General features: G+C 39.7%; 1 protein-coding gene across 2 annotated transcripts in view; it reads left to right on the top strand.

Annotated features, from left to right (window-relative positions):
- Positions 1-2844: 2844 nt before the first annotated feature.
- The window catches only part of COL15A1 (collagen type XV alpha 1 chain), a 163779-nt gene continuing 141687 nt past the window's right edge, over positions 2845-24936 (top strand). For both annotated transcript variants that reach the window (XM_087765728.1, XM_087765720.1), the window contains exons 1-2: positions 2845-3137; positions 3256-3338. In XM_087765728.1, coding sequence (XP_087621854.1) covers positions 3127-3137; positions 3256-3338 — 94 coding nt within the window. In that variant the 5' untranslated portion in view covers positions 2845-3126. The remainder of the gene's footprint in view (positions 3138-3255; positions 3339-24936) is intronic.

Below are 24936 nucleotides of genomic sequence, written 5' to 3'. Positions count from 1 at the left end.
TGCAACAGGAGGCATTATGCAGGTAAGCTTCTGACATTTTATGTATAGAGAGATAGAAGAATTACTATTGAAAGAAGGAACTGAGTTGAAAAATAGTTTTACAGAACTAATAATGGCTCTTTGTAGCTATTGCTAAAGATTACCTGAAAAAAATGGAAAAGTGAGCCAGGCTTGTAAATACATACATTTTACAGGAACGCTTAAAAAAACCAGTATTTTCTCCTGGGATAACATATATCCAGTGTCCTAGTTAAAGGCATAAAATAAATGTTTTTCAGATAAGATATGATATGATATGTTTCCCTCAGTGTTCTCCTGGAAAAATTGGCTGCTTATGGCTTGGATGAGTATACTCTTCGCTGGGTAAAAAAATGTCTGGATGGCCAGGCCCAAAGAACTGTGGTGAATGGAGTTAAATCCAGTTGGCGGCCAGTCACAAGTGGTGTTCCCTAGGGCTCAGTATTGGGGCCAGTTCTGTTTAATATCTTTATCAATGATCTGGATGAGGGGATCGAGTACACCCTCAGTAAGTTTGCAGATGACACCAAGTTGGGTGGAAGTGTTGATCTGCTGGAGGGTAGGAAGGTCCTACAGAGGGACCTGGACAGGCTGGATTGATGGGCCAGGGACAACTGCATGAGGTTCACCAAGGCTCAGTGCCAGGTCCTGCACTTGGGTCACAACAACCCCATGCAACGCTGCAGGCTTGGGGAAGAGTGGCTGGAGAGCTGCCTGGCGGAAAAGGACCTGGGGGTGTTGGTTGACAGCTGGCTGAATATGAGTTGGCAGTGTGCCCAGATGGCCAGGAAGGCCAATAGCATCCTCGCCTGTATCAGAAATAGTGTGGCCAGCAGGACTAGGGAAGTGATTTTCCCGTTGTACTCAGCACTGGTGAGGCTGCACCTCAAATACCATGTTCATTTTTGGGCGCCTCACTACAAGAAGGACATTGAGGTGTTGGAATGTGTCCGAAGAAGGGCAAAGAAGATGGTGAAGGGTCTAGAGCACAAGTCTTATTAGGAGCAGCTGAAGGAATTAGGGTTATTCAGTCTGGAGAAGAGGAGACTGAGGGGAGACATTATCGCTCTCTCCAACTACCTGAAAGGAGGTTGTAGCGAGGTGGAGGTTGGTCTCTTTTCCCAAGTAACAAGCGATAGGACAAGACGAAATGGGCTCAAGTGGTGCAGGGGAGGTTTAGACTGGATATTAGGAAAAATGTCTTCACTGAAAGGGTTGTAAGGCACTGGAACAGGCTGCCCAGGGAAGTGGTTGAGTCCCCATCCCTGGAGGTATTTAAAAGACATGTAGATGTGGTGCTCAGGGACATGGTTTAGTGGTTGGTGGACTTGGCAGTGCTAGGTTTTTTGTTGGACTTGATGCTCTTGAAGGTCTTTTCCAACCTAAACAGTTCTATGATTCTATGATTTGCAGAAATATTGCAAACACTGTTCCTATAAGCAGCACTGCTGGTGATGATAATAATGGAGAAAGTTCAGGGAGAGAGAAAGGAAAGAGCTGACAGCCTCACGTAGAAAAGGTGAACGATGAAACTTTTTTCAGCCCTGATAGTGGACTATGGAACAGAAAAAAGGGGGGTTCCTTGGCCCTCTGAAGAAGATAAAACAGTGTATGTTTATAATAAGAAACTTGATTAGAAGATAGTTTGATCTCTTGCTTCCTTATTATTAAGCAGAAGGTAGATAGCGAATAATGCTGGTTTGTGGCTTAGCTAAAAATATAACTGAAGAGAGCCGACCTGTTGTGGTTGGTAACTTAAAAGGGGAGTTCGGGGCAGAATCAAGAGTCTAGCTTTTAAAGCCATAACCTCTGTATTTCTTTATTTAATTAAAAAAACCCAACCAACCAAACAAAAAAAAACCCTACAAAAAGTCCCCAAAAATAGTCAACAAAGCAAAACCCCAGAACTCAAGCATTTTATTCACAGTGCAATAAAATTCTCCTTAATTCTGTTTATTGCTTGGGATTGTCCTTTCATTAATGCAAAAAACTTTACTCCTGTGTGTCCCCCGCACCCCATCCTAGGTAAATCCATTTTTAGTTAAAAAGCAATTAAAGCAATCCTCAGCACCTTTGAGCCTAGATCTACCAAGAGCCCACTGATATCCTTCCACATGCAATGCTTTCCAGGCGGCTCCCTTCTGTCCCAGTCAAAAAGTGACAACTACAGTCTCTGTTAAAAATCTCATGACTTAAAAATTGTCTGATTACTCTCAAGCTTATTCTTCCAAAAATTATTCCTTGAGCAAGAATTGGCTTTGAAGAACTACATGTGGAAAAAAAGGCTTTTCATGAAGTTAGGAGGGAGGGGTGAAACAGCACTTTAAATGGAAACTATTAGAAATGCTTAGCTACAGGATTTCTATAGCAGACACATATATGTACAGCTGCTGAGGTAGATACACACTCTTAATCTACATGGAGGGTGTAAATCTTTGTAAATAAGAGTATTAGACTTAGAGAATTTGTCAGAGAAAAGGGTGTGGTTCTAAATGTCTCTGTAGATGACAGAAAATCTATAAGACAGTATGGCTCCCAGGTATATGTTGCAATTTAACTGTGACTGCTCTTCCTGCTCATATCTTAAAACTTGCTTCTATAAAGTTTGGTTAAAATGGCCAGAGAAATGTCCTATTCCATATAAGAATGCATATCATTGGCTATATAATGCTGGATAGAAGGATGTTGGAGGTCATTTTTTATTGGATAAGCAAATGGAGGTTATGAGTGGGCAGGGGAGGAGAAAGGGGAAGCTGGAGACGCTATGCTACTATCTGTCAGGGTACACAGTAGTTAAAGACAAGACTGGATAATGACAATGTTGGGAAGATGTACAGCAGTAACGGGTGTCCATCAATAAATAAAGTAGGAAGTTTTCAGCAGTGGTCTGACAGCAAAGTCTACACGGAGTCAGATTTCAGAGCTGGAGCACTGAATTGCAGTGAGTCACACAGAGAGCCTGAGAGCTGCCTTTGTTCCACTTGTGTCTGAACGTTGGAGGAGAAACAGCAGGCTCCAGTTTTTATTAACTTCTTATTTTCATAAGCATAAAACTCATGTGCACTGAACTTTTTCCTCACTTGAGGTCTTTCAACTGACTTTCAAAAAATGCTCTCATGGTAAGAACTCTCACTTCTAAATTTTACTTTTTCTTTTTTTCCCCTTGTGCTTCTGTATTACACCCTTTGGTCTCATTCTTTCCCACCCCCCCTTTTTTTTTTGGCACACCTGCTCCAGGCATGCCTGGTGGACCTGGGACTTGCTGCTACTGCTGTTTGGCTTGTCAATCCATGCTGGTTCAGCAGCTCAGATCATAGAAGGTAAGACTTCTCCAAATCATGTCTACAAATTGAGAGCAAGGGTTAATTTTAAGATACGCTTTCCTAATATGGGAAGAGAATTTACATTTCAGATCTTTGTTTTCTCTGCTGCTTACTGTTCTTCATTTCGTATAGGGAAGCTGCTGCAAGCTAAGAGCTTAAATTGCCATTCATTCTGGAAAATGGAAAATAAATACATTGGTTCCCCAGCTGTAAGGCAGCCTGTCATGCCTGCTCTCTCAATATTTCTTCGGACTGTAATAATCAGCAGAAAGTACTTCAAAGAAATGGAGAATACAGAATTTTTTGGGGTGTATCACATCAGAGAAAGGTAGCAGAAAGCAATTAGGATAGATGTATGTGTCACTCTGGACATATCAGGAATGTGCCAGGCACAGTGTGAGTGCAAAGATACAGATGTGATGCTTGTTCCAGTGCCTAGAGATTTCTCCTGGTACGTGTCTGAGCAAATTGTGATTTTCAGATCTCTGGAGTTAAACGTTTAGTTTTACCAGCCTAGACTTTATGGACTTTCAGTGAAAAGTCTTTCTGTAATTGCAGATCGTATGTTCTTGTAACAGAGCCAAATCCCTCAGCATCTCTGGAAGACATAGCCTCAAATTTAACTTAAGAGAGAGAACATTGATTTAAAAGTTTGCATGTAATTTTGAGAAAAGTGAAAAAGCTTCATATTTTACTTTTCCATTATGAGCAATGATACTTATGTCAAAAAGAGGTTTTTTACTATCTTATCAAAAACAGTCTGAATTTGTTATGTAAATGACCCCTAGATAACTATGTGATAGGAGCATTAGAAATTACTGAAAGGAAGTAGATATTGCACATGAAGACTTTAATGCTACTCAGACTGTTTTTTTCCTTTTAAATTGACACTGCATAGAATAGATGGCGTGTCTAAAGGCCAAAGCTCTAGGTAGTTGTTTCAGTAGGAGAAAAATCCACAGATTAGTTATTACTAACAAATGCTGTAAGTGCAGATGAGATATATGTAATGCTGTATTACAGATAATTAATTAAGGAAACAAACTGGAACCAAATATTAGAATGAGGAAAATGTTAATATATGTCTGAATACTGACAGAAATACAATATACTGCATATACATTGGAGAAAAATCTGTTGCACCAGTCAAAAACATTTTTCTTGAACTGATGAATGACAGTGCAGTGAGTGAGATCTGGACAGGAGAGAACCAAATTTTGGCACATAAAAGTTAATAAGCAGAAGCTCTTTAAAACTACAAGCACAGTGATAAAAAGAACAAATATTTATTTGACACACAGTTTCTTTTTTGGTGGATCTATGCAAGTTTCTATCACCTGAAGCTTTGGTTCTTTAAGTATCCTACCCTGTGAAAGTCAGATCAGAAGTCAGCAGCAGGAAAGATAACCCCTACTGATACAGGACAGTTTCTTCCTGTGCAGAATCTTATTACTGCTGGAAGGACTCCTAACCTTACCATGAAGGAAGATCAAGTGGGGTTACGCAAGTCTCCTTAGATCACTGGAGACTTGGAGACTGTTCTGGGAATGTGTTCCTGTATGATTGTCCTAGCCTAATATTCTTCCCTGCTCATTTGTCTGTTAATACAAAAGTTCCTGTTCCCAAATGTTTACTAAATTTTTCTTACATCTGATTTTTAAGTGCCTGACATAATAGGGATCTTATGCTTTCTATTTCACAGCATCAGACTATGTTATAAGTAATATTTTCCTGATGCTTGGTTTAAATGTTTTCATCTTCTGAAACCAGGTGTTGAGGGCTAGAAATAGGAATAATTGTCCTTTCTTTCTGGTGCTGCAAATATGTGAATGATACAAATTCTCCCTGTAACTACTGAAGCGTGAAGAGATATATACTTCAAATCTTTTAGTCTAACTATTGCAGAAATAACCTCTTTTTCCTTTCCCACAGTTCCTTTTAGTAACAGAATGCACAGAAGTAAATTGTGTATTTAAGATGAAAATGTTTGGAGACACAGGGAGATGAATTGACCCTCTGGTATTCAGGCCTTTTGCTGCTAAACTTATGCTTTATCCGGTACCCATTTTGTCACTCTCTCCTTCAAGATTACTGCTTTCCAGGATTCTCCAGCCCACTGAATATTGCTGTGCTGCTTTTCTGATGGCTGACCTCTCCACTCTCTACCCATACCACATATTTATATCTCTAAATTCCTTTTTATGTAAGAGGAACTGGAAATGAGTAAACGTGGTTTTAGAGGAATGGTGCAGGTGCCTTCTGCTGTACTATTGTACAGGCTATATGCAAAAGGAAAAAAATAACTTGGGATGTTCTTGAGTTGGTTAAATAACGTCAAGAAAATTGCTCATGGATTAAATTATTCACTGAGGGATGGGGAAGGAGTAACCTATTTTTTACAAACTTGCAGACAAAGCAGTGACAGAGAGTTTAGAGGAGAAAAGTTTGTCATCTTTGCCTTCACCAATCAGACCACCTCTTCAATGAGGTCTAGTGAATTTGCTTACTGGTATGCAATTAGGCAGCTATAGCCTTGTCTTCTTATTTTCCCCAGGGGAGCACCAAATTGTGGAGCAGGATGGAGGGTGCAGACAAAAACAAAAGCCTCAGCAGCCCTCCAGCAGAGGGCTTGAGCTCTGTCATGTCTTTGTGAGAGATATTAGAAAGATGAGTTAGAAAATTTTGATCAGTTTCCTATCAGGAAAAGTGTTTTGACCAAGTCTTGTTCTTCTTGAGGAAATTGTGTAATTATGGACAGTTCCTATAAAGGAGGAGGAAACAAACTGAAAGGATGGTGGGAAAGTATAGGGGGAAAATTCAGATGGCAGTCTTTGAAATTGTTTGAGAAATTCTGGGTTCTAGTTTAACTTTTTAGTGAACTTGTGTGATGTTGGGACTTTTGTTTCAGTAGAAGTGTTGCTTTCATTTTCAAGTCCTAGAATGTCTGACTACTGCTTTCATTGTAAAATGGGACAGACAATAAAACAGAGTATTTAAAAACTTACATTTAAAATCATGAGTTACTAATTCACAGTACCAGCTGAAACCCTTTCTTGATCAAAATGACGCCTGTTTAGCTTGAAATGAAGTTTGATATCTGTTATGTAATTTGTAGATCAAGCTATGTCTTGTGACAGAATGTAAAAAAACCCTGAAATATTTCATTCAGAATTTTAAAATTCTGTTGCACATTCTGCAAATTGATGGGATTTTGTCATTATTTCACCAAAACTCTTAAGAAATACTTGGATCTTGCTTTAGAGTGAACAGGAGTTCTGAAACCTCAGCAGTTTCTGCGAGTTAGAATTCTCAATTTTTACTAGCTCTTTTGGAAGATTTTAGTCCCTTTCACTGCAGCTAGCATTGCACATGTACAAAAAGGTAAGGAATACTATACCTTCTTCCTCTTCACCCAAATACAGTGTTATATGAACTATGAGCACTTTTGCAGTTTTTCTCCTGCGTTCATGAAAATTGTGCAAATATAGTGCCCTATTCTACTTGGGTTTGTGTGGGAGGGTTAAAGATATGTTGGTGTCTTAATAAATTACTTCATCACTTCTCCTTTGTTCAAATGACAATTAAGCATGTATCTATCTGTACATAAAAGTGTAGTCTGTCTTATTCTACCTGGTATTACCTTGTGGTGCATGTACTTGGCCTTTAATTACACCTGATAATGTATCTTGGTTTACATTGATTTCCCTGGCTGCTTTTTCCATGTTGCTTTGCATCTTCAACTGCAAATTAAGTTAGTGAATAGAAGGTGCTCAGAATATAGTCCGGAACATGCTAGTACCCAGATTGTGGACAGAACTGAAGTTATAAAATCTGAATGCTAACCCTGCTGTAGTTTGAATCATAGAGTCCTCCCTACAACTTGCTCTAGCCTCTTGCAGGAGTCATATTTATTCTTCCAGGCTATCTAGGCAGTTATCAGTGTTTTTCAGTTCTTCGCATTCAAATCAGTGCCTGCCTTTAAAAAAAAAAAAAGAAAAAAATTGTTTAAATGTATGTGGTTCTGCAGTTTGTATTAGGTTTATGTGCTCTAAAAGAATCTTTACAAATTTCTCGCTGACATCTGGGTTTTATTATTAGCCAAGCTGAACAGCACTTTCTTGCCCTAAGTAACATGCTCAGCAATAGTTTACATAAAGTAAATATTTGTCTCTTTCCTTGGCTCTCCGTACACAGAATGGCTGTCATTAGGTTGTTGACATAAACTTTGCACTCATGACCTGCTGAGTTTAATGGAGGAATCCTAGATTATTGCCTTTCATTGGCTGTTGATCAACTGGTGTGATTCATACAAGCAGCTAGCCTGGACTTCTCTTCACAATGAACCGACATAATGAGTGTAATTAAATACATATATGCATTTAAAAACTTGTTTCTATCAAGTAATTACTGTATGTGCTTTGAGTGTTAAATGCATACAATCACACTGACTTATGTGGTGATAGGTATGGCTCAGTCTATTCTTTCCTAAGACAGAACACAATTACAGCAATGCTGGTCTGTATGGAGCACAGTATTTCATAAAGATAACTTAGATGGCACTGTGTCCTCTTGTACCAGACTGAGCATTTGGACACCATCAAACTGCACTTGAGTCTAAATTGAAAAAGCCACTGTGTATCTTTCAGAGGCGTCTTCAGCCTGTTGCCAGCTGTTGTGCATGTTTTTAATGTGGAGCTGAGCCCGATGTCATGGTTGATAAAACACTTTTCCATGAAAAACATAGTTAATTTACTATAGAAAATCAGTTGGGTTCAGTCGGGGTCGTCTGTATGAGTAGCTGAAGAGATTGATAACGCCAGTAGAACAAACCTGATTTAGTAAATTTGTTCCATTTTGTCACTTTTCTAAATGGATTAGTTTTCTGTGTAACACCCTCTACATGCTAATTCTCTTGGACAATAAACTACATGCTTGCTAAGCTACTCTACCAGGCAACAGAGGATTTTTTTTGGCCTTTTTTGAGGCCTCAGGCAGAGAAACGAGTTGGGGTGGATATAGTGTTATAATGGCTGCCTTCATTTCCTGTCTGAAAGCATCCTGGTCACACTGGAAGTGTGCAGTAAGCAATTGTTGCCATGATCTGAATAAAACTTTAAATCTCAATTGTGCTTGCATTTGCCACTAAATGGTGTTTGAAAGACCTGCTCTGCTGAGAAAGACCATACTGAAATACTTCCTTTCTATGTTGTTCTGGCTCAGCTGTAGACAGTGCAGCACAAGGAATTTCTTGAAGGAAGTCCTAGTGGTCTCCTGAGTATTTAAATGCATATACATCTGCTTGAGCATTGCCATGCCCACTCACAGATTTCCAACAGCCTTGTACTATAGCTCTGTTACTCAATTTGTATCCTGTGCAGCAACTGCTGTGTAAAAACTGCTAGTTCCAGGTACTCCAGGTACTTCTGGTAGTACCTGCTAACAAGCATCAATTTAATTAAAATGTTTCTACTGTGATTAATTTCTTATATGTTAAGGACAATGCCTGATCCTGATGATCTAGTGTTAGGTACTGAACTACTGCTCCTTGCTACAGAAGTGAATGGATGACTGGAGACAATGAGAAATGCTGCTTTAAGTGGCTAGGAGCAGTTAGCAGAACACAGTGATTCACACTGTGTGCATAAGAATAGCCTTGCCTTGTTTGGTTTAAGCAGGTGAACAGAGACACAAATTTAGATTTCAGCTGCAAGCTGCCATTTCAATAAATGAGCAGCGGAAGGGAAGATTTGATTGCACTATTTACGTTTGGGATATTCAAAGGGTTCCAAAGAACTTATTTGTTATTCTAACATGTTAATTTCCAAATCAAACACTTGTTTTGGAGGCTCCCTGTCCCTTTGGCTGTGATTTCTTCCCCTTTCCTTTGGTGTGTGAGCTGTGGATTGGTTTGGTTTTTCTTATAGCAGTATCTGATATTTGACTAAATTCATGCAGTAGCTTTGCCAGTTTCCACAGTGAGCCTCGGCTAGAAAGACAGTGAATTGTGCAGTTTGGTGAAATCTGATTGCTTTATTTCAGATGTCACTAATGTTATCTATTTAAGAGAGGATGTCTATTTACCACCACTATTTCTAGGTCACCAAACAATCTTTTCCCATTTGGCCAACCCACACAATTACAGCAATTACAGCCAACAATTACCATTTGGACTGTGTAAATTCTGTCCATGTAATCTTCCCATCTCTAGTAGCTCCTGTTCCCAAACATGGAAAGTCACAGACATTGCAGAGTAGAGTGCAGGTAGAATTCTCCCAAAGAATGAATAAAATGGGCAAACCCTAATTTTAATGTATTTGCATATGAGGAATGTGAAACAACAGATGTATTATTCAGGATACCTTCTGGTGAGAAAGCCTTGGAAAAGCAACAGACAGGGCTGAATGTGCCCTGCTAAAGGACTGCAGTATTTTAAATGAATATCTGTCTTACAGCCCAATCTGAGAAGAACCAGTGTCTGAACCAAGTTTTTCTGAGGAGTTCTGAGAAGAACTAGGGTTTTCTGGAGGCACTCAAGCATATTTCATTCCAACCATTCAATTGATGGAGGCCTGAAGCTGGTAATAGTGATTCAGTGATGAGATTTTGATTTGAACTGCACTGTTATTCATGGTCTTTTGCTTCATCTTTAGTGCAGAAGATAGATACTTCATTAACAAGAATGGGCTTTGGCCAGTCCATTCTATGCTTGGGAATCTCCAGGATCTTATGAATCCAGGTCTACCTCCACTGCTGCCACTGAATCCACTTTTTGCTGTGATCAGTTCCTACCATAGTAACTTACAACTGCTCAGGTAGCATTAACTTCCAGTCCTATTTGTGGCATATCTTTTTCTGAACTGTGAAATCACAGTTCCATACATAGTCAGGACTGACTCTGCTTTTTTAGAAAGCTGAATATAGCTTTTGACTTTCTCTGTACTTTTTTGGTGGTCAGTGACTAAGATGGCATTGTATTGTATGGTCATTGCTCATTGAATTTTATATCCACTTCCCTTCTTACAAATGATACACATTACTTAACTCAAGGAGAACAGAACCCACCTAGAAATAATTTTAATTTTGTGCTGCCTGCTAAAGAGTAAGTTGATGACTCTTGAGAGAAAAGAATATTGCTCCAAGACATGCTTCAAAGTTTCCTATAAGCACTACTTACGTTGCATGGATATTCTGAATAACTCGTAACTGAGGTTTACTGCAAAAGTGTTTCAGAACATAAACCAGTGTGGCATCCAAGCTCTGATTCATCTCTGGTGATATTTGGTATGACTAAACTCAAACAGTAAAAGGAAGCATAGAAGAGGCGGAAACAGGCTCAGGTGGCATGGCAGAAATATAGAGACACTGTCTGAGAGTACAGTAATGAGGTCAGGAAAGCCAAAGCCTATGTGGAATTAAATCTAGCAAGGGATGTGAAGAGCAACAAGAAGGGCTTCTTGTCATGGTTGAACCCCAGCCGGCAACTAAGCACCACACAGCCGCTCGCTCGCTCACTCTCCCACAGTGGGACTGGGGAGAGAATTGGAAGAGTAAAAGTGAGAAAACTCGTGGGTTGAGATAAAGACAGTTTAATAGGGAAAGCAAAAGCCATGTGCGCAAGCAAAGCAAAACAATGAATTCATTCACTACTTCCCATCAGCAGGCAGGTGTTCAGCCATCCTCAGGAAAGCAGGGATCCATCACGCGTAACGGTTACTTGGGAAGACAAACGCCATCACTCCGAATGTCCCCCCCTTCCTTCCTCTTCCCCCAGCTTTGTATACTGAGCATGACATCATACGGTATGGAATAGCCCTTTGGCCAGACTGCGTCAGCTGTCCTGGCTATGCTCCCTCCCAGCTTCTTGTGCACCTGGCAGAGCATGGGAAGCTAAAATAGTCCTTGACTAGTGTAAGCACTACTTAGCAACAACTAAAACATCAGTGTGTTATCCACATTCTACTCATACTAAATCCAAAACACAGCACTATATCAGCTACTGGGAAGAAAATTAACTCTATCCCAGCTGAAACCAGGACACTTCTACAGATATACCAGCAGCAAAAAGAAGACTAGAGAAAATGTGGACCTGCTGCTGAATGGGGCAAGGAACCTGGTGACAGGAAACAGCCAAGGTACTCAATACCTTCTTTGCCTTGCTTTTTACTGGTAGGATTTCGCTTCAGGAAACCGAGCCCCTGAGCCCACTTGGAAAGTCTGGAACAATGAAGATTTACTCCGTTGAGGAGGACTGAGTGAGGGAACATTGAAACCAGTTGGACATACACAAGTCCACAGGACCTAATGGGACACACCCATGAGGGCTCATCAAGCTGGCTGATGTCATTGAGATAGAACTCTTGATTATCTTTGGAAGATCCTGGTGATCAGGAGAGGTTCCTGAGGATGGGAAGGAAGCCACTGTCACTCCTAATATCAAGACGGGCAAGGAGCAGGATCTGGGGAACTGCAGACTGATTAGCTCACCTCAGTCCCTGGGAAGGTGTGTGAGCACATATCGTGGAAGCCATTTCTAGACCTAGTAAGAACAAGGTGATTAGGAGTAGTCAGCACACATTTGTGAAGGGGAAAATCATGCCCGAGAACCTCATAGCCTTCTGCAATTGAATGACAAGCTCAGTGTGTGAGTGACAGTTGATATTTGTGGTCTTGACTTGTGCAAGATTTTCAACACTGTGTCCTGTAACATCCACATTGATAAACTCATGAAGTATGGACTAGATAAGTGGACAGTGAGGTGGATTGACAGCTGTCTGAACTACACATGCTTGAAGAGGTGTAATCAGCGGTATGAAGTCCAGCTGGATGCCAGTTACTACTAGTGTACGCTGTGGTGCATACTGAGACGAACAGTTTTCAACATCTTCATTAACAACATGGATGATGTGATAGACTGCACCTTCAGCAAGTTTGCAGACAACACAAAACTGGGAGGAGTACCTGGTACACGGAATGGTTGTGCTGCAATTCAGAGAGACCTTGACAAGCTGGAAAAATGTATTGATAGAAATCTGATGTTCAGCAAAAGAGAATGCCAAGTCCTGCACCTGGTGAGGATTAACATAGTACAAGCTGGGGTAGGACTGGCTGGAAAGTAGCCCTGCTGAACAGGACTTGGAGTTTTTTGTGGACAAGCTGATCAGGAGCCAGCAATGTACCCTGTAGCTAAGAAGGCCAAGAGCACTCTGGGCTGTGTTTGGAAAAGCATAGGCAGCAGCATGAGGAAAGTGATCCTTCCCTTTCTCTCAGTGGTGAGGCCACATCTGGAGTACTGTGTCCAGCTCTGGGCTTCCCAGTTTAGGACAGACATGGACATACTGGACAAGTCCAGTAAAGGGCAACTGAAATAATTAAAGAATTGGAGTGTCTGCCTTACAGCAGCAGTCTGCTGAATCTGCTCCAGTTTATCAATGTCTTTCTTTTACTGGGGTCCCAAAACCAGATGCAGTATTCTACATGTGGTCTAATGAGTGTCAAGTAAAGGGGAATAATCTTTTCCCTCCTGCTACTGGCTGTGCTCCTGTCATTACTGCCAACAATGCTGTTGGCAGCCTTTGCTGCTTGAGCATGCTGCTGGCTGATGTTGAGTGTGTTGCCTACCAGGACCCCCACGTCCTTTTCTCCAGAGCTGTTGCTCAGTCTGTTTTCTTGCAAAGACTTCTTCCTTGACTGGTGCAGGATTTTACATTTGTCCTTGTTGAATTTTATAAGATTCCTGTTGTCCCATTCCTTCAGCCTTTCTAGGTCCCTCTAGATGGCAGCCCTGCCCCTGAGCACATCAATTGCCCCCTTCCCCCCTGCTTTGATATCACCTGCAAATTTCATGAGAGTCCACTGCATTGCATCCTCAAGTCACTGGTAAAGATGTTGAACAGGACAGATCTCAGAGTGGACACCCGTGTTCCACTTGTTACCTTAGGGCAGAGAATGACCCATTAACCACCACTCTTGAAGCCCAGTCATCCAACCAGTTATTTACCCATGTAGCTGCCTACCCATTCAGAGTTACACTTCCTAACTTGGATAGAAGAATTTTGTATCAATGCTTGCAGAAGGGTTAGAATGGTTGAGTGGATTAAGGCATTCTGGTTTTAATGGGTTAATTATCTGGTTAATTATCAAGTTATTTATCTAAATAAAAGTTACCAAGACTGGCTCTTCTGTGCCATTCAGAACAAAGGACCAAGCTAGACTTCCGGATTTCTGTGTACATACGTATCCATATCATTGTAGGGACCTGGAGTTTAGTGTTACAGTACATGGTAGTGTAAAATCCTGAAGTTCAGCTGCATTATCCTTTTACAAACACAGGTTTCTACAAGCTGCAACTAGTCACTACATGCATAAGAAGGCAGACTTTATTTTCAGAGCTTTGTTTTCCTTCTTTCTTTCAGCGACCAAACAGTTAAATTTCTGAAGTGATGGAGAACTGAGTCCTCTATGAGAGACAAAATTGTGACTGGTATCTAAGGCAAAATACTCTGACAGCTGAGATATACCCAGATTTAGATCTCAACAAATGCAATCAAAACTGACAGATCACGGGCATTTCTGAGTCCAGACTGAAATATACATGTGCACTTCTAGCGCATAAGGTAGAGCTCCCAACAACTTTTTGTGTAGATCTCAGAATCAAAGTTCCTAAAAGTGCTTTTTTGCCTGAGAAAGATGAAGTTTAGAGTAAGCCGTTTGAATTACATTAATTTGCAAGTGACAGTGGAATATGTACAATGTGGGCAGACAGAATGCAAATAGCACTGTTAGCTCAGAGAAGTCCTTCATCAGTTTTGTGGCAAGAGTACTACAGAAGATGAAAAGACCGTCAGTCTGACAACAGGATCTTCATTTATGTATTCAAACGTGTACGTGTACAAGAAATAAATACATGAAAAAGAAGAGCTTACCACTTCCCCCAAGGAAAGAAGATGGAGGACAATTTGCCTCAAGTATTTTCCACTTGATTTTCCAACAAAGTGTCACTGAAACTTCAGAGCACATCTGTTTAGGAAGTACTGTTATCTCAGACTGTCATTATATAGTGTTCTACTTAGGTAAGCTGTTTAACTAGAAAACACTACCTGATTTTTACAGGCTACAAAGTAAGAGATGTCAATTTTGTCCTGGGGAACAATAGTGGAAGAAGACTAACAGAATCTCAAAATTGCCTTGGAAGAAGCCAGAACTACCTCACTAAAGCTATGCAAACTGAACTGAAAATGCCTTTTAATGGAAATAACTACCTGACATACCTGAATAACTTACCTGAATGCCTCAGGTGTAATGCGGTTTCATAATTAAAAGTGACCCCTGCAAAAAATTTAAAAATTGTTGAGCCATGAGCCATGCTCATGGGAAAAACAGGCATCTAGAAAAAGCAGATCTGTTTGGGGTGGGAGAGAAACTATGTAGCTTTTTTAAATGTATTATTCTCTCTTTCTTGGTGGTACCAAAGAAGCTGCACAGATGACAATATGTATCACGTCCTTTTTTCCCCGCCATTGTATGTATATACTGTATCATATGTTTGATGTCTTAATTTGATAACTAACAGCTGTCATACTTAAGCGTACATTGCAGTGTACACTGTTTCTTGAAATACATTAATTTAGAGTAGTTGCTCTTTGTCCCTGTGTTTCTTTCTGTCCCACAGAAAACTTCTGGCTCAGTACTGTTATGTTTCATTAGAAGGTATATCTTCAAGAGGCAAAGGGCTGTTATGGACAACCAAAACAAATGTACTGGTAGCTTGTTTAATTATTAGGCAGCAACATGTATATGGTGGTCTACAAAGCAAAGTATGTAGTGGTGAAGAAAATGAGGGGAAAATTATGCAAAATCCAAGGCTTTTCTAGGAATTCTCTCATATTTGGAATTCCTAACATTAAAGTATCCATTCATCAGGCTCAATAATCCTCCTTGCCAGTCCATTGGCTGCATCACAGAGTGAAGTGTGAGGGAACAGTGTCCCTCCACAGCATGGATCTTTTTTTCTGCCGTCTCACTTTGGTTAACTACATACTGACTTAATACACTACATCACTTCTGTGAATATGATGGGTTTTTATTCTCAGAGGGCCAAAGTGTTAGCTTTTCTCAGTCTTCAGCTTTTCACAAGCTGTTCCAGTTCCATCTGTTTCAACACTGCCAAACCAACATAGCTCTTGACTTGGTAGGAGGAACCACTCATCGACAATAAATGCTCCACGGAAGTACTGCCATTTTGCGGTGTTTGTGAGTGCGTGTATGTATGAATTTAACTCTTTCCTGCTATTCACTGTAAAAAAACAGCAAACATTTCATCCTTTTCAGACTAGCTGCGAATGTGATTTAACACACATGGTTTGATTTTTTTTTCTGTCTTTAGTTAGTGTCTCATTTAGCTCCTATACAGTCAGCAGAACAAAACTTTACAAGTAAAAGCATGATTTGGTACAAATCCCTGAGGCAGCTATGAGGAAAGCTAGATTATCTACATGTATACATTGTCTTGCCATCTGTTCTGTGTATAATTACAATACTGTAGCCATACATGGAAGTATTTTGGAAATATTAACTAAGTAATTCCTTTCACTATCCCTGTGTGATATATTTATTAGATACGAACAAAAAAGTATTTTTCCCTTGTCTGAATACTTATCTCTGCTGCATTTTCTCTTCTTTATGGATAAATCTTTAAATGCAGATCAGTGCAACATAAACAATGCAGAACCAAAATCCATGATGTAAAAGTCACGTAGAACAGTCTATTAGAGTGACACTATCATCCAAGTGGTTGGTAGGTAGTGTTCATTTCCTTACTGAGGAAACTGGGACAACTGTGTGCCTCAAACTCCTTTTGGCCTTTCCATTTTTGATTCAATGCATGTAGAAGGAACAGACTTTGCATTCAGAAACCAGAAGAGGTGGGGAGGCACTCAGTACTTTTCTCCACATCCTCATGCATCTGCACAAGGATCAGGGACGATCTCAGTCCTAATGCCTGTATCTTCCTGAAGTGCAAGTGAATCAGTTTGGCAGGCCTCAGATGGTTCTTTACATTCTCTGTAGTGGTCATGACACAAAGAGGTCTCAACAGCCAGATTGCTTAAAATACATCTTGTAAGGTGTAGGGAAAGCCTAAAGATTGAGGATCACTTTCAAGTTATCTGGGGATTTCCCAAAATGAATCTCTCTTAGTACGGTTTAGAAACTTAAAGCATTTTTCACCTGAAGACAACACTTTTGCTAAGCAGCTAGAATAGTCTGGAATATATAGTATATATATCTGGCATCTTCTCTCTCCTTAATCATGCATCACCATTTTGTCAGCTGTTCTTGTTTAATATTCTATTACTGTTGACTTGTAAACCCTAACTCTCTCATAAACTACTTCAGCCACCCTGTATCTCAAGAAGTTTCCACTCCTGGGTAAGGTGATGATGTGGGCTCCATCATCACTACATGGGTGGTTATAGAGATGACAGAGTTAGACTCTTCTCAGAGGGCAAAACAGAGCAAAAGGACAAATAACAGTCAAAAGTTGCAACAAAGGAAATTTTGATTGAACAAGTGGAAAAATTTCTTTACCATGACAGTGGTTAAATTCTGGAAGAGGCTGCTGAGAGAGATTGTGAGATCTCCATCCTTACAGTATCGTAAACTTGACTAGACAGGGCTCTAAGCAACCTGATTCTTGAGGTTAGCCCTGTATTGAGCAGCAGATTGGACTAGATGACCTTTAGAGGGACTTTCTAAAGTATTTTTTATGTGATTTTTAAATAGGGAACTTAAAATTGGACTTTACATACTTAATTCTTTTGTGAATCTGGTTCTCAGTGACTTGCCCATGATCACAGAAAAGGGCAGTTAAAGACCAGAAGAGTGAGTATTTGTAGTACTGTAAGACCTGGATCATGCTTGGCTGTCTTAATCCACTGCTGCTTCTGAAGCTTGTTAGAACAAGTTAGAGAGCTGATAGGCTGCTAATGCTAATTCAGCCATCAGTAACACTAAACCCAATATTTGTATGCAATCAAATACTCCTTGGGTCAAAGATGGTACCTTTTTCCTTTTTCCTTTTCCCTTTTCCCTTTTCCGTTTTCTCCTTTCACTCTTCCCTTTTCCCTTTTCCCTTTCCTCTCTTCCCTTCCCTTCCCTTCCCTTCTCTGTTCTTCCTTATCACTTCTCCTTTTCCCTCTTCCTCCTCCCTTTCCCTTTCTACTTCCCTTTCTCATTTTGTTTTGTTTTGAAGTTCTATAAAATGCTTTTGGCAAAAAAAAAAAAAACAACCACAAAACTTGAAGCAGAACACAGGAATATGTTACTGTAACCCTATGACTTTTCATCTTTCTTCATGGTCCTGCTGATCACGAGGCTGAGTAAACAATGTTGATTAGGGTGTGGAGGTGAAGGATTTTTGAAATGTCAAGTGCTTTCTTGTTTTCTGTCCTTTCAGGGGCTCATGGTCAGGCATACTATACTGACCACAAACTCTGTGGTCCATCCTTCTCTGCAGCTGCTTCATTCTGCCTCAGAAAGACTCTATTGCAGTGACTATAGTAGTATGAAACGACTCACAAGAAGGGAGGCCTTTGGGCATGTGCTTATTACAGTATCTGACCAATCAGCTCATGTCCAGTCCATCAATCTGCCCCAGAAGGACTTAGTAACCTCCTTACTTGTTGGCTGTTAATCTTAAGTATTGTTTCACCATGGACCATATTTTCTGCTCAGCAGCATGATGCTGAATAATCCTGATACATGTAAAATATCCTCATCTTTTCATTCTAGTAGAGAAGTGGGGAGGCTGGTACCCTAAGAACGGGGAACTGGAGCAGTCTTTTTTCAAAAGAATAAGCCTCAAATTGCAACATAATTTGAAAGTGAAACCCGGCATAGGGATCATGGGGCCATGAGGAACTACAGCATATCCCCTAAGCATTTGACATATGCGCCAGCACCCACAGAAGTCCATGAAAGGCTTTCCAGTGACTTAAATAGGCTTCAAATTATGTAGGTGCTGTAGCTGAATTCCTAATCATTTCATGAAAATTCCATGAAATAACAACTTTAGCTGTTTGGGACAGAGGCTGAACGTACCTCTGCATTAATACAAGCAAACCTGCTATTAGAGTGACTATGATGACATTAGGTCCTGGATTATTGTCTTTCTACTACTGTACAAGTTAAACTCTCAATATAAAAAGTGAAGTATCTGATTTCAAGAAGTATTTCTCAAAAAAAATCAGATCCTGAACATGGAAAAATGTCTAAAGGCAGAAAATGCGAAACTGTCTGCCAAAATTTTTAATGATATCACTAGCATGGTCAATATAGTACACAAGATCAATTCCCTTTTGTTGATGTTCTGTTTACATACATTTTAATTTTTGCAATACAGAAGAGTATGGAGGAGAATTTCCCCTCTGTCTAACTCCAAGACATAATTTGTTACCTGGAGTTAATTATTTTAAAACACTATCTTATTCTGCCAGATATGCCTACCTCAAGTGTAAAAAAAATAGTTCAGATCCAGAGGACTCTGTCCTACATGGGCCAGACTCCTAAAATACCAGTTTTGGTGACTTTGTGAGCTAAGCTGTGATTTATTGTTCTGATTCTGTGTGATTCCTGCTATATACATATATATAATACACAGAAAACAGACAGCACTGTAATTTAGGATAATCACTGAACATTATGAAAGGTTCCCATCCTGCAATATTTATGTGCATTTTAAACTTAAAATAGGCAAGAAGTTCTTGCTGAAACTGGGGCTTATTCGGCTGCCAAAAGTTAATCGCATACATAAGTGATTGTATCATCAAGGCTTGAATAAACGAAGAGTATGTGGGAAGATTAAGAGAAAACCCACATATTTCTTCCCTTAGTTACCACAAATTCATAAAATACAATCAAACGTAGCAGAGGTGTGCCCTTATTGTCTATACTACTTTGTAATAATTTTAACTCAGAAACAAATACATGTGCACGGCCCAAAATGGAAATCAACCACTGCTGGAAAAAGACTTGTGCCTGTGTTAGTTGTGATATAAATCACTAATAAATTTTTATTTGTGTTCCTCAGTATGTAAATTTTTACAGCTATATGACCTTACAAAGAATTACTTGGCAGAATTCTGTCTTTGAAGACTAAGAACCACTTGCCTTACAAATTTCTTTGTGGCATTATGTTGATGTGGCAACGCATACCATGTTTCTCTAGATACAAGAAAATTTTGACACCCGATTACATGAATCAGTTTTTTTCATTTATAGTTTTTCTTCACTTAGAAGCCATTTGATGAATATGTCTGTGCTCTAAATATATACTCAGGAAGATGTTACTGTAATTCTTATTTTCTTGATAGCAGGTATAGACTGTCAGGGAGCACCAAAGGCAGGCTGCTCTGTAGAGGTCAGGGAGCTAGAAGCCAACCATGTTAACAAGTGACCTCACCAACAAGGGCACAGTTCCACAGTAGCAAAGCAAAATGAGCAGAGTATGTTGACGGTAACCGAGTTCAGCCAAGAGTCCAGATCATTGCACAAGTCCACAGTGATGAGGCGGTCCAATGTCAAGCCAGGAATTCAAGTCTGTGGGTAAAGGTCTGGGTCTGGATCAGCAGGATACATGGCTAGACATGGATATTGCTGCATTGGAGCTGCAGTATAGCACAGGCAGAGACCAAAGACAAGATCCTCAGTTTAAAGGCAACTGCCAAAAGGAGTGAGGGGAGACCCTGCTGTGACTTCTTAGCATTGCTTTTGCAGGGGGTGTTAAATACATGAGACCTACAACTCTCATAGAACAATAATAGCTCTGACCCTTCTCTGGAAATGAACCCCTTTGTAACTGAGGTGTCTTCAGATTTTAATGTACAGTAGAGAGCACTGTCTTGGTTATCTGCCTGGATGCAGAATAGTGAGTAGCTCCTCCTGGCTTTTACCACAGCTGAAGTGGTTACATCACTGATGATGTGGTTAACCTTTTCTCACAGAGAATCGTAATTACATTGCATGATCTTTTGATCCAGGCTTTCACTTCAGGATGTAGCTTTATTATTCATCTCTGCATATTATGTGACTTTGTTGCACAGAAGTAATGGTGCAACCACTGGTGTGCCAGCAGCAATTCTTGTCAGATACAGAATCGCAGAATGGTAGGAATCTAAGCCCTGATGGATGGTCCTACTGTGATATCCCTGGTGCAATTGTGCCATTTGAACTTTGTCCCACCGAGGGTATAGAGGAAGGTTTGCAAGGCTTTGTGGTACATAGGAGAGCCCCATGGTAGCGTCGGCATTGTATGATTTGGAGATTGAAAAGCTTAGAGATGTCACTATGTAAATCTCCCTCCTTTTTTCAGCTTGTATTGCAGATACACCAAAAGTTACTTAGATGATGAATTCCTTCTGGGTCCTGGGATTGCCTGCTCATATTTTTACTGGTCTATTTACAATTACACACTGAGGAAAAATATGCCTATTTCCCCAAACTGAGAACCAGGTATTCTTTGGATTTTCAATGCCATTTTAACTATTGACATGAAAATTAATAATTGATGTGATAACTAATATAATGACTACCCATAAGAAAACCTAGTGAGAGCTGGTGAGGCTCATAATGACTTTGAGCTTACGCTTAGATTCATGATGTTTTGTCCAGAAAAAAAACATGTTGCCTTCTTATTAGCAATAATTTGATTTTAGCTTTTCTGCCTTGTGTCTGTTATTTTAATACGGACAACAGAGGAAGCTGAGAGATGGAATGGCATGTGCTTCTTGAGAATCTTGTTCCTTGGCAGACAAAAAAAAAAGGTTTTTGAAGTTTTCTTTACTGTATCTGACAAAACCCAGAGCCTTGTAACTGCAAAACCTGAAGTATTTCAGAGATCAGTTTTGTCTGTGTTCATGCTGTCTTTATTTCGTGCAAAGGGGCTGACAAAGTCCATTGTAATTGTCATTTATTAAACTGTAGGTTAGGGATTGCATACCAGAATGTCCAGATTGTTCAGAGAGAAATTGTTATTTATAACTGCTTCCAGCCTGCTCTTTCTCTACATTAAAGCATTTTATGCTACAGCCAGCTGTTCGAACGTACAGTTCTGCGTATGTAGAACATTGATACTTTACTTTGAAGTCCAGATCATTTCAAAAGAAACTACCCTCCACTTTCTGAATTCAGTATCGCTACTGGCTTCTTTTTCCCCTGATTATTTTGAATTCCAACCAGGTGAATGCAGTTTTGCAGTACTTGCATGTAACTCTTCTCAAGAAAAGTCAATAGCAATGCATTGTGTAGAGACAGTAATTTTATTTTCTTAGGCATCTCTGTAACACCTCTGACCCTTGGCTATAAACCAGCACATTTGTGAGGAGAGATGCTCTATGTACCCAGAGTGAAGACATACAAGTGTGACACAGAGACCAGCAGTTGATCCACAGATATTAATAAAGGAAAACTGCTTTTGGATAACTGTCAACTTTCATTATTTTTTGGTTGTAGCAGATGGTCTCCAGTTACTACTAAAGGAAATGAACTTTTTTGTAGTAATAGTGGCTTAGTTCTTCCCCTTTCCTACATCAATGTTCTTTCAGATGAACTGAATGCTAAAATGAATGCAAGAGCTAGGAAGGACTTTTTTTAAAATTCTGGAAGGAATTTTCTTGTTCCTCCAGGCACAAGCTGACCAGTGAAAAGATGCAAGAATTTTGCAAGATTTGAAGGATTTAAGTTTCCCTATGGGCAGTTTATTCTATAATTGCTTATTTCAGATTTTCGTGTACTCTGCTTTGGGTACCAGCCATCACTAAAGACTGAAGCAAATAGATGTCTTGTGAGATAGGAAGTGGGTGTCATCTTTGTTGCTAACAGCATATGACTCATGGTGTACAGACAAAAGTTGCTGCTTGCTAAGGCGGTGCTAGAGTTTTTATTTACCTCTCTTCTTTCTATTGCAGACCAAATTGGGTCTAGTTACTGCTGGATATATCCTTGCAGTTGAAGTTATGCCAAGGAAAACCTGCTATGATTAAATATGAATTGTTTTAGCTTGTACCTTTGCCTTGCTTAAAAAGGCTTATGTTTTCCTTGCTTACAAGTTTCAGTCTGGAAAGACTGCAGAAGTGAGATCAAGCTGCAGAATCATCTTTCTATAGATTTAGCCATTACTCTAGAGAAAAGTCAGCATTTGCATTCCTTAGGCAATTCTGACACACTCTTAAAAATAATAATAGGAAAAATAATTTGTTTTTTTTTTTTTAAATGTGAATTGAAATTTTGAAATTTTCTCCACATTCCCACACTTATCTCAGTAAATTCTGAAATGTTACTGAGTCTTGGAAACCTGGTCTAACATCTTCCAGTTCAACTGTGGTTCCTGAGAGTCAAACTGCCAGCTCTGTGTCAGTGACAAGATGCAGAGAGGTCGGAGGGGCTACCAGCCATAGAAGTCATCCCTGTGATGTGAGAAGGTCATAGCATTGATTCAGGTCTTCTAGGGATGCTGGTTCAAAGGCGAGGAAGATAGAAAGACCCCTTGAGACTTTCATGCTCCCTGCTTTGAAGTCAAGGTTAGTCCAGGCTCTATTGGTCCAAGTGACGGGTCTTCCCAGCTCCCAGCTTAGTCTCAGGGCGTCTGTGCTTCATGTTGTGGAGCTCAAAGCAGAACTTTGGAAGCCATGAAGTCCCTGTCTCTGGTGAATTCTGTATTATGGGACATGAACTCTAGATGTCCAGGTGAATTGAAAGAGTAAGTTATAGTTTTGTCTAGTGTCTGATTTTACATAGCATGTCAGATCTGTCAAAAGAAGCACGCTTGAGTTTTGGCAGAAGTTCATTGACATTAACATGTTTTCTAAAAATCTTTAATCAGTGGGGTTTTTTTGAAAACTCCCTTCATTAGAAAATTCCTTCTCACGTCAATTAGAAAAAAAAAAAAATCAGAGCTATGTATCTGAATAACAGGAGTAGCTGCATGTAGTATTTACTGCTAGAAAAGAAAATTAAGGCAAGCTGAACGCTAAAATGAATATAAAAACAATGGAAAATTGGGACCAGAGGGATTGAAATCTTTGCTATTTTCTCCTAACTTGGATCCTAAACCAGCATGCAGTGTAATAAGGCCATAGTAGCATTCAGAAGAGCCAGCACAGCCTTGAAAATGGAAACTGCACAGAGAAAAGAGTAAGGATAGAAGGAATGTACTGAATCTTGTCAACTTTCTTTTCAACATTAGTGACTGGGGTATGACCAAACTGTTGCAATATATGAGTAATGAGTGATTCAGTCATTCTGTGCTTGAGTTGTAAATGTTCAGTAGACACTGGGGTGAAGCAGACACATTTGGGTCAAGACACTGTTTGAAAGACGGCTTCACTGCACAGAAATTAGAGGTTGTCCAACATAATTCTGAATGCTTTATAAAAATTGCTATGAATTCCACAGATTAATATGGATTTCCTGGTGTTCTGAACACAAAAATTTTTGAACACATAAAAAAATTTTTAAACGGCTAGGAACCTTATAAGAACTGTTGATATTGGAAGGACTTTTCTAGAAGCTCTAAATCACAGAAATGCATTTTCAACCACCTATATGGAGAGACTGTGAATTTGATGTGAAATTTTGTTTCAGTAGTCCTGATAAAAGTTTGGGCCTTGAGGAAGAAAGGAGAAAAAAATTGTCTTAAATTACAAACTTTCAAAATATCGAAGGGGACTTTGATTTCACCAGTCTCAAGCTTTTCTATTTCTATTATCTGCAGTGAAAATCTATCTCATGAAATTTGCTAAAAGTAACTGATTCCTGTGTTTGGGTAATAATAACCATAAAGATAAGCAGAAGTCTGTGAGATGTCTCTCTCTGTCTTAGCTGACTTATATGGTAAGTGTGAAATCACTGGTAGAATTGAGAGCTGATTTGTATTTCTACCTCTTATGAAAAGTTGCACAAACAATTTTAACTGTATTCAGATGAGAGAAATATGCCATGCACTGCAAATCCCATAGCTTTTTTCTTTAGCACAATAATGGCCAGAGAGCTCAAAACAGATCCACAATGTGGAATGTCTTTTTTCACTAAAAGGTGTTATATTTTGTGAAGTTGGTTGGACATGGAAAGCCAGACTGGGCAGGAATTTGGATATTGCTATTGCTGTCTTTGTTACGAGAAGTTATGTAAGAAGCAGTTAATCAAAGGGAAAACATTTCTATGATGTCTATAAAGTAGATAAAAAATAAGTGGACTAAAGGTATGCCACTGTCAGTGTTTCAATCATCTGATGATAGTCTACAATCAATCAGAATACTCAAAAGCATAAAATTAAGCATAAAAAAGAAATGCACCTTCTTGAGCAGGTCCAGAGGAGGGGCATGAAGATGATGGGGGGCTGGAGCACCTCCCTTATGAGGACAGGCTGAGAGAGTTGGAGTTATTTAACCTAGAGAAGAGAAGGCTCGAGGGAGACCTTATTACGGCCTTCCAGTACTTAAAGGGGGCCTGCAGGACAGATGAGGAGGGACTCTTCATCAGGGAGTGTAGTGATAGGACAAGGGGTAATGGTTTTAAACTGAAAGAGGGTAGGTTTAGATTAGGA

This window comes from Nipponia nippon, unplaced genomic scaffold, assembly GCF_047370975.1.
Source record: "Nipponia nippon isolate SJK-2023a ecotype South Korea unplaced genomic scaffold, ASM4737097v1 scaffold_1, whole genome shotgun sequence".
NCBI classification, from domain to species: Eukaryota; Metazoa; Chordata; class Aves; order Pelecaniformes; family Threskiornithidae; genus Nipponia; species Nipponia nippon.
This window is presented reverse-complemented; position numbering and strand designations above follow the sequence as displayed.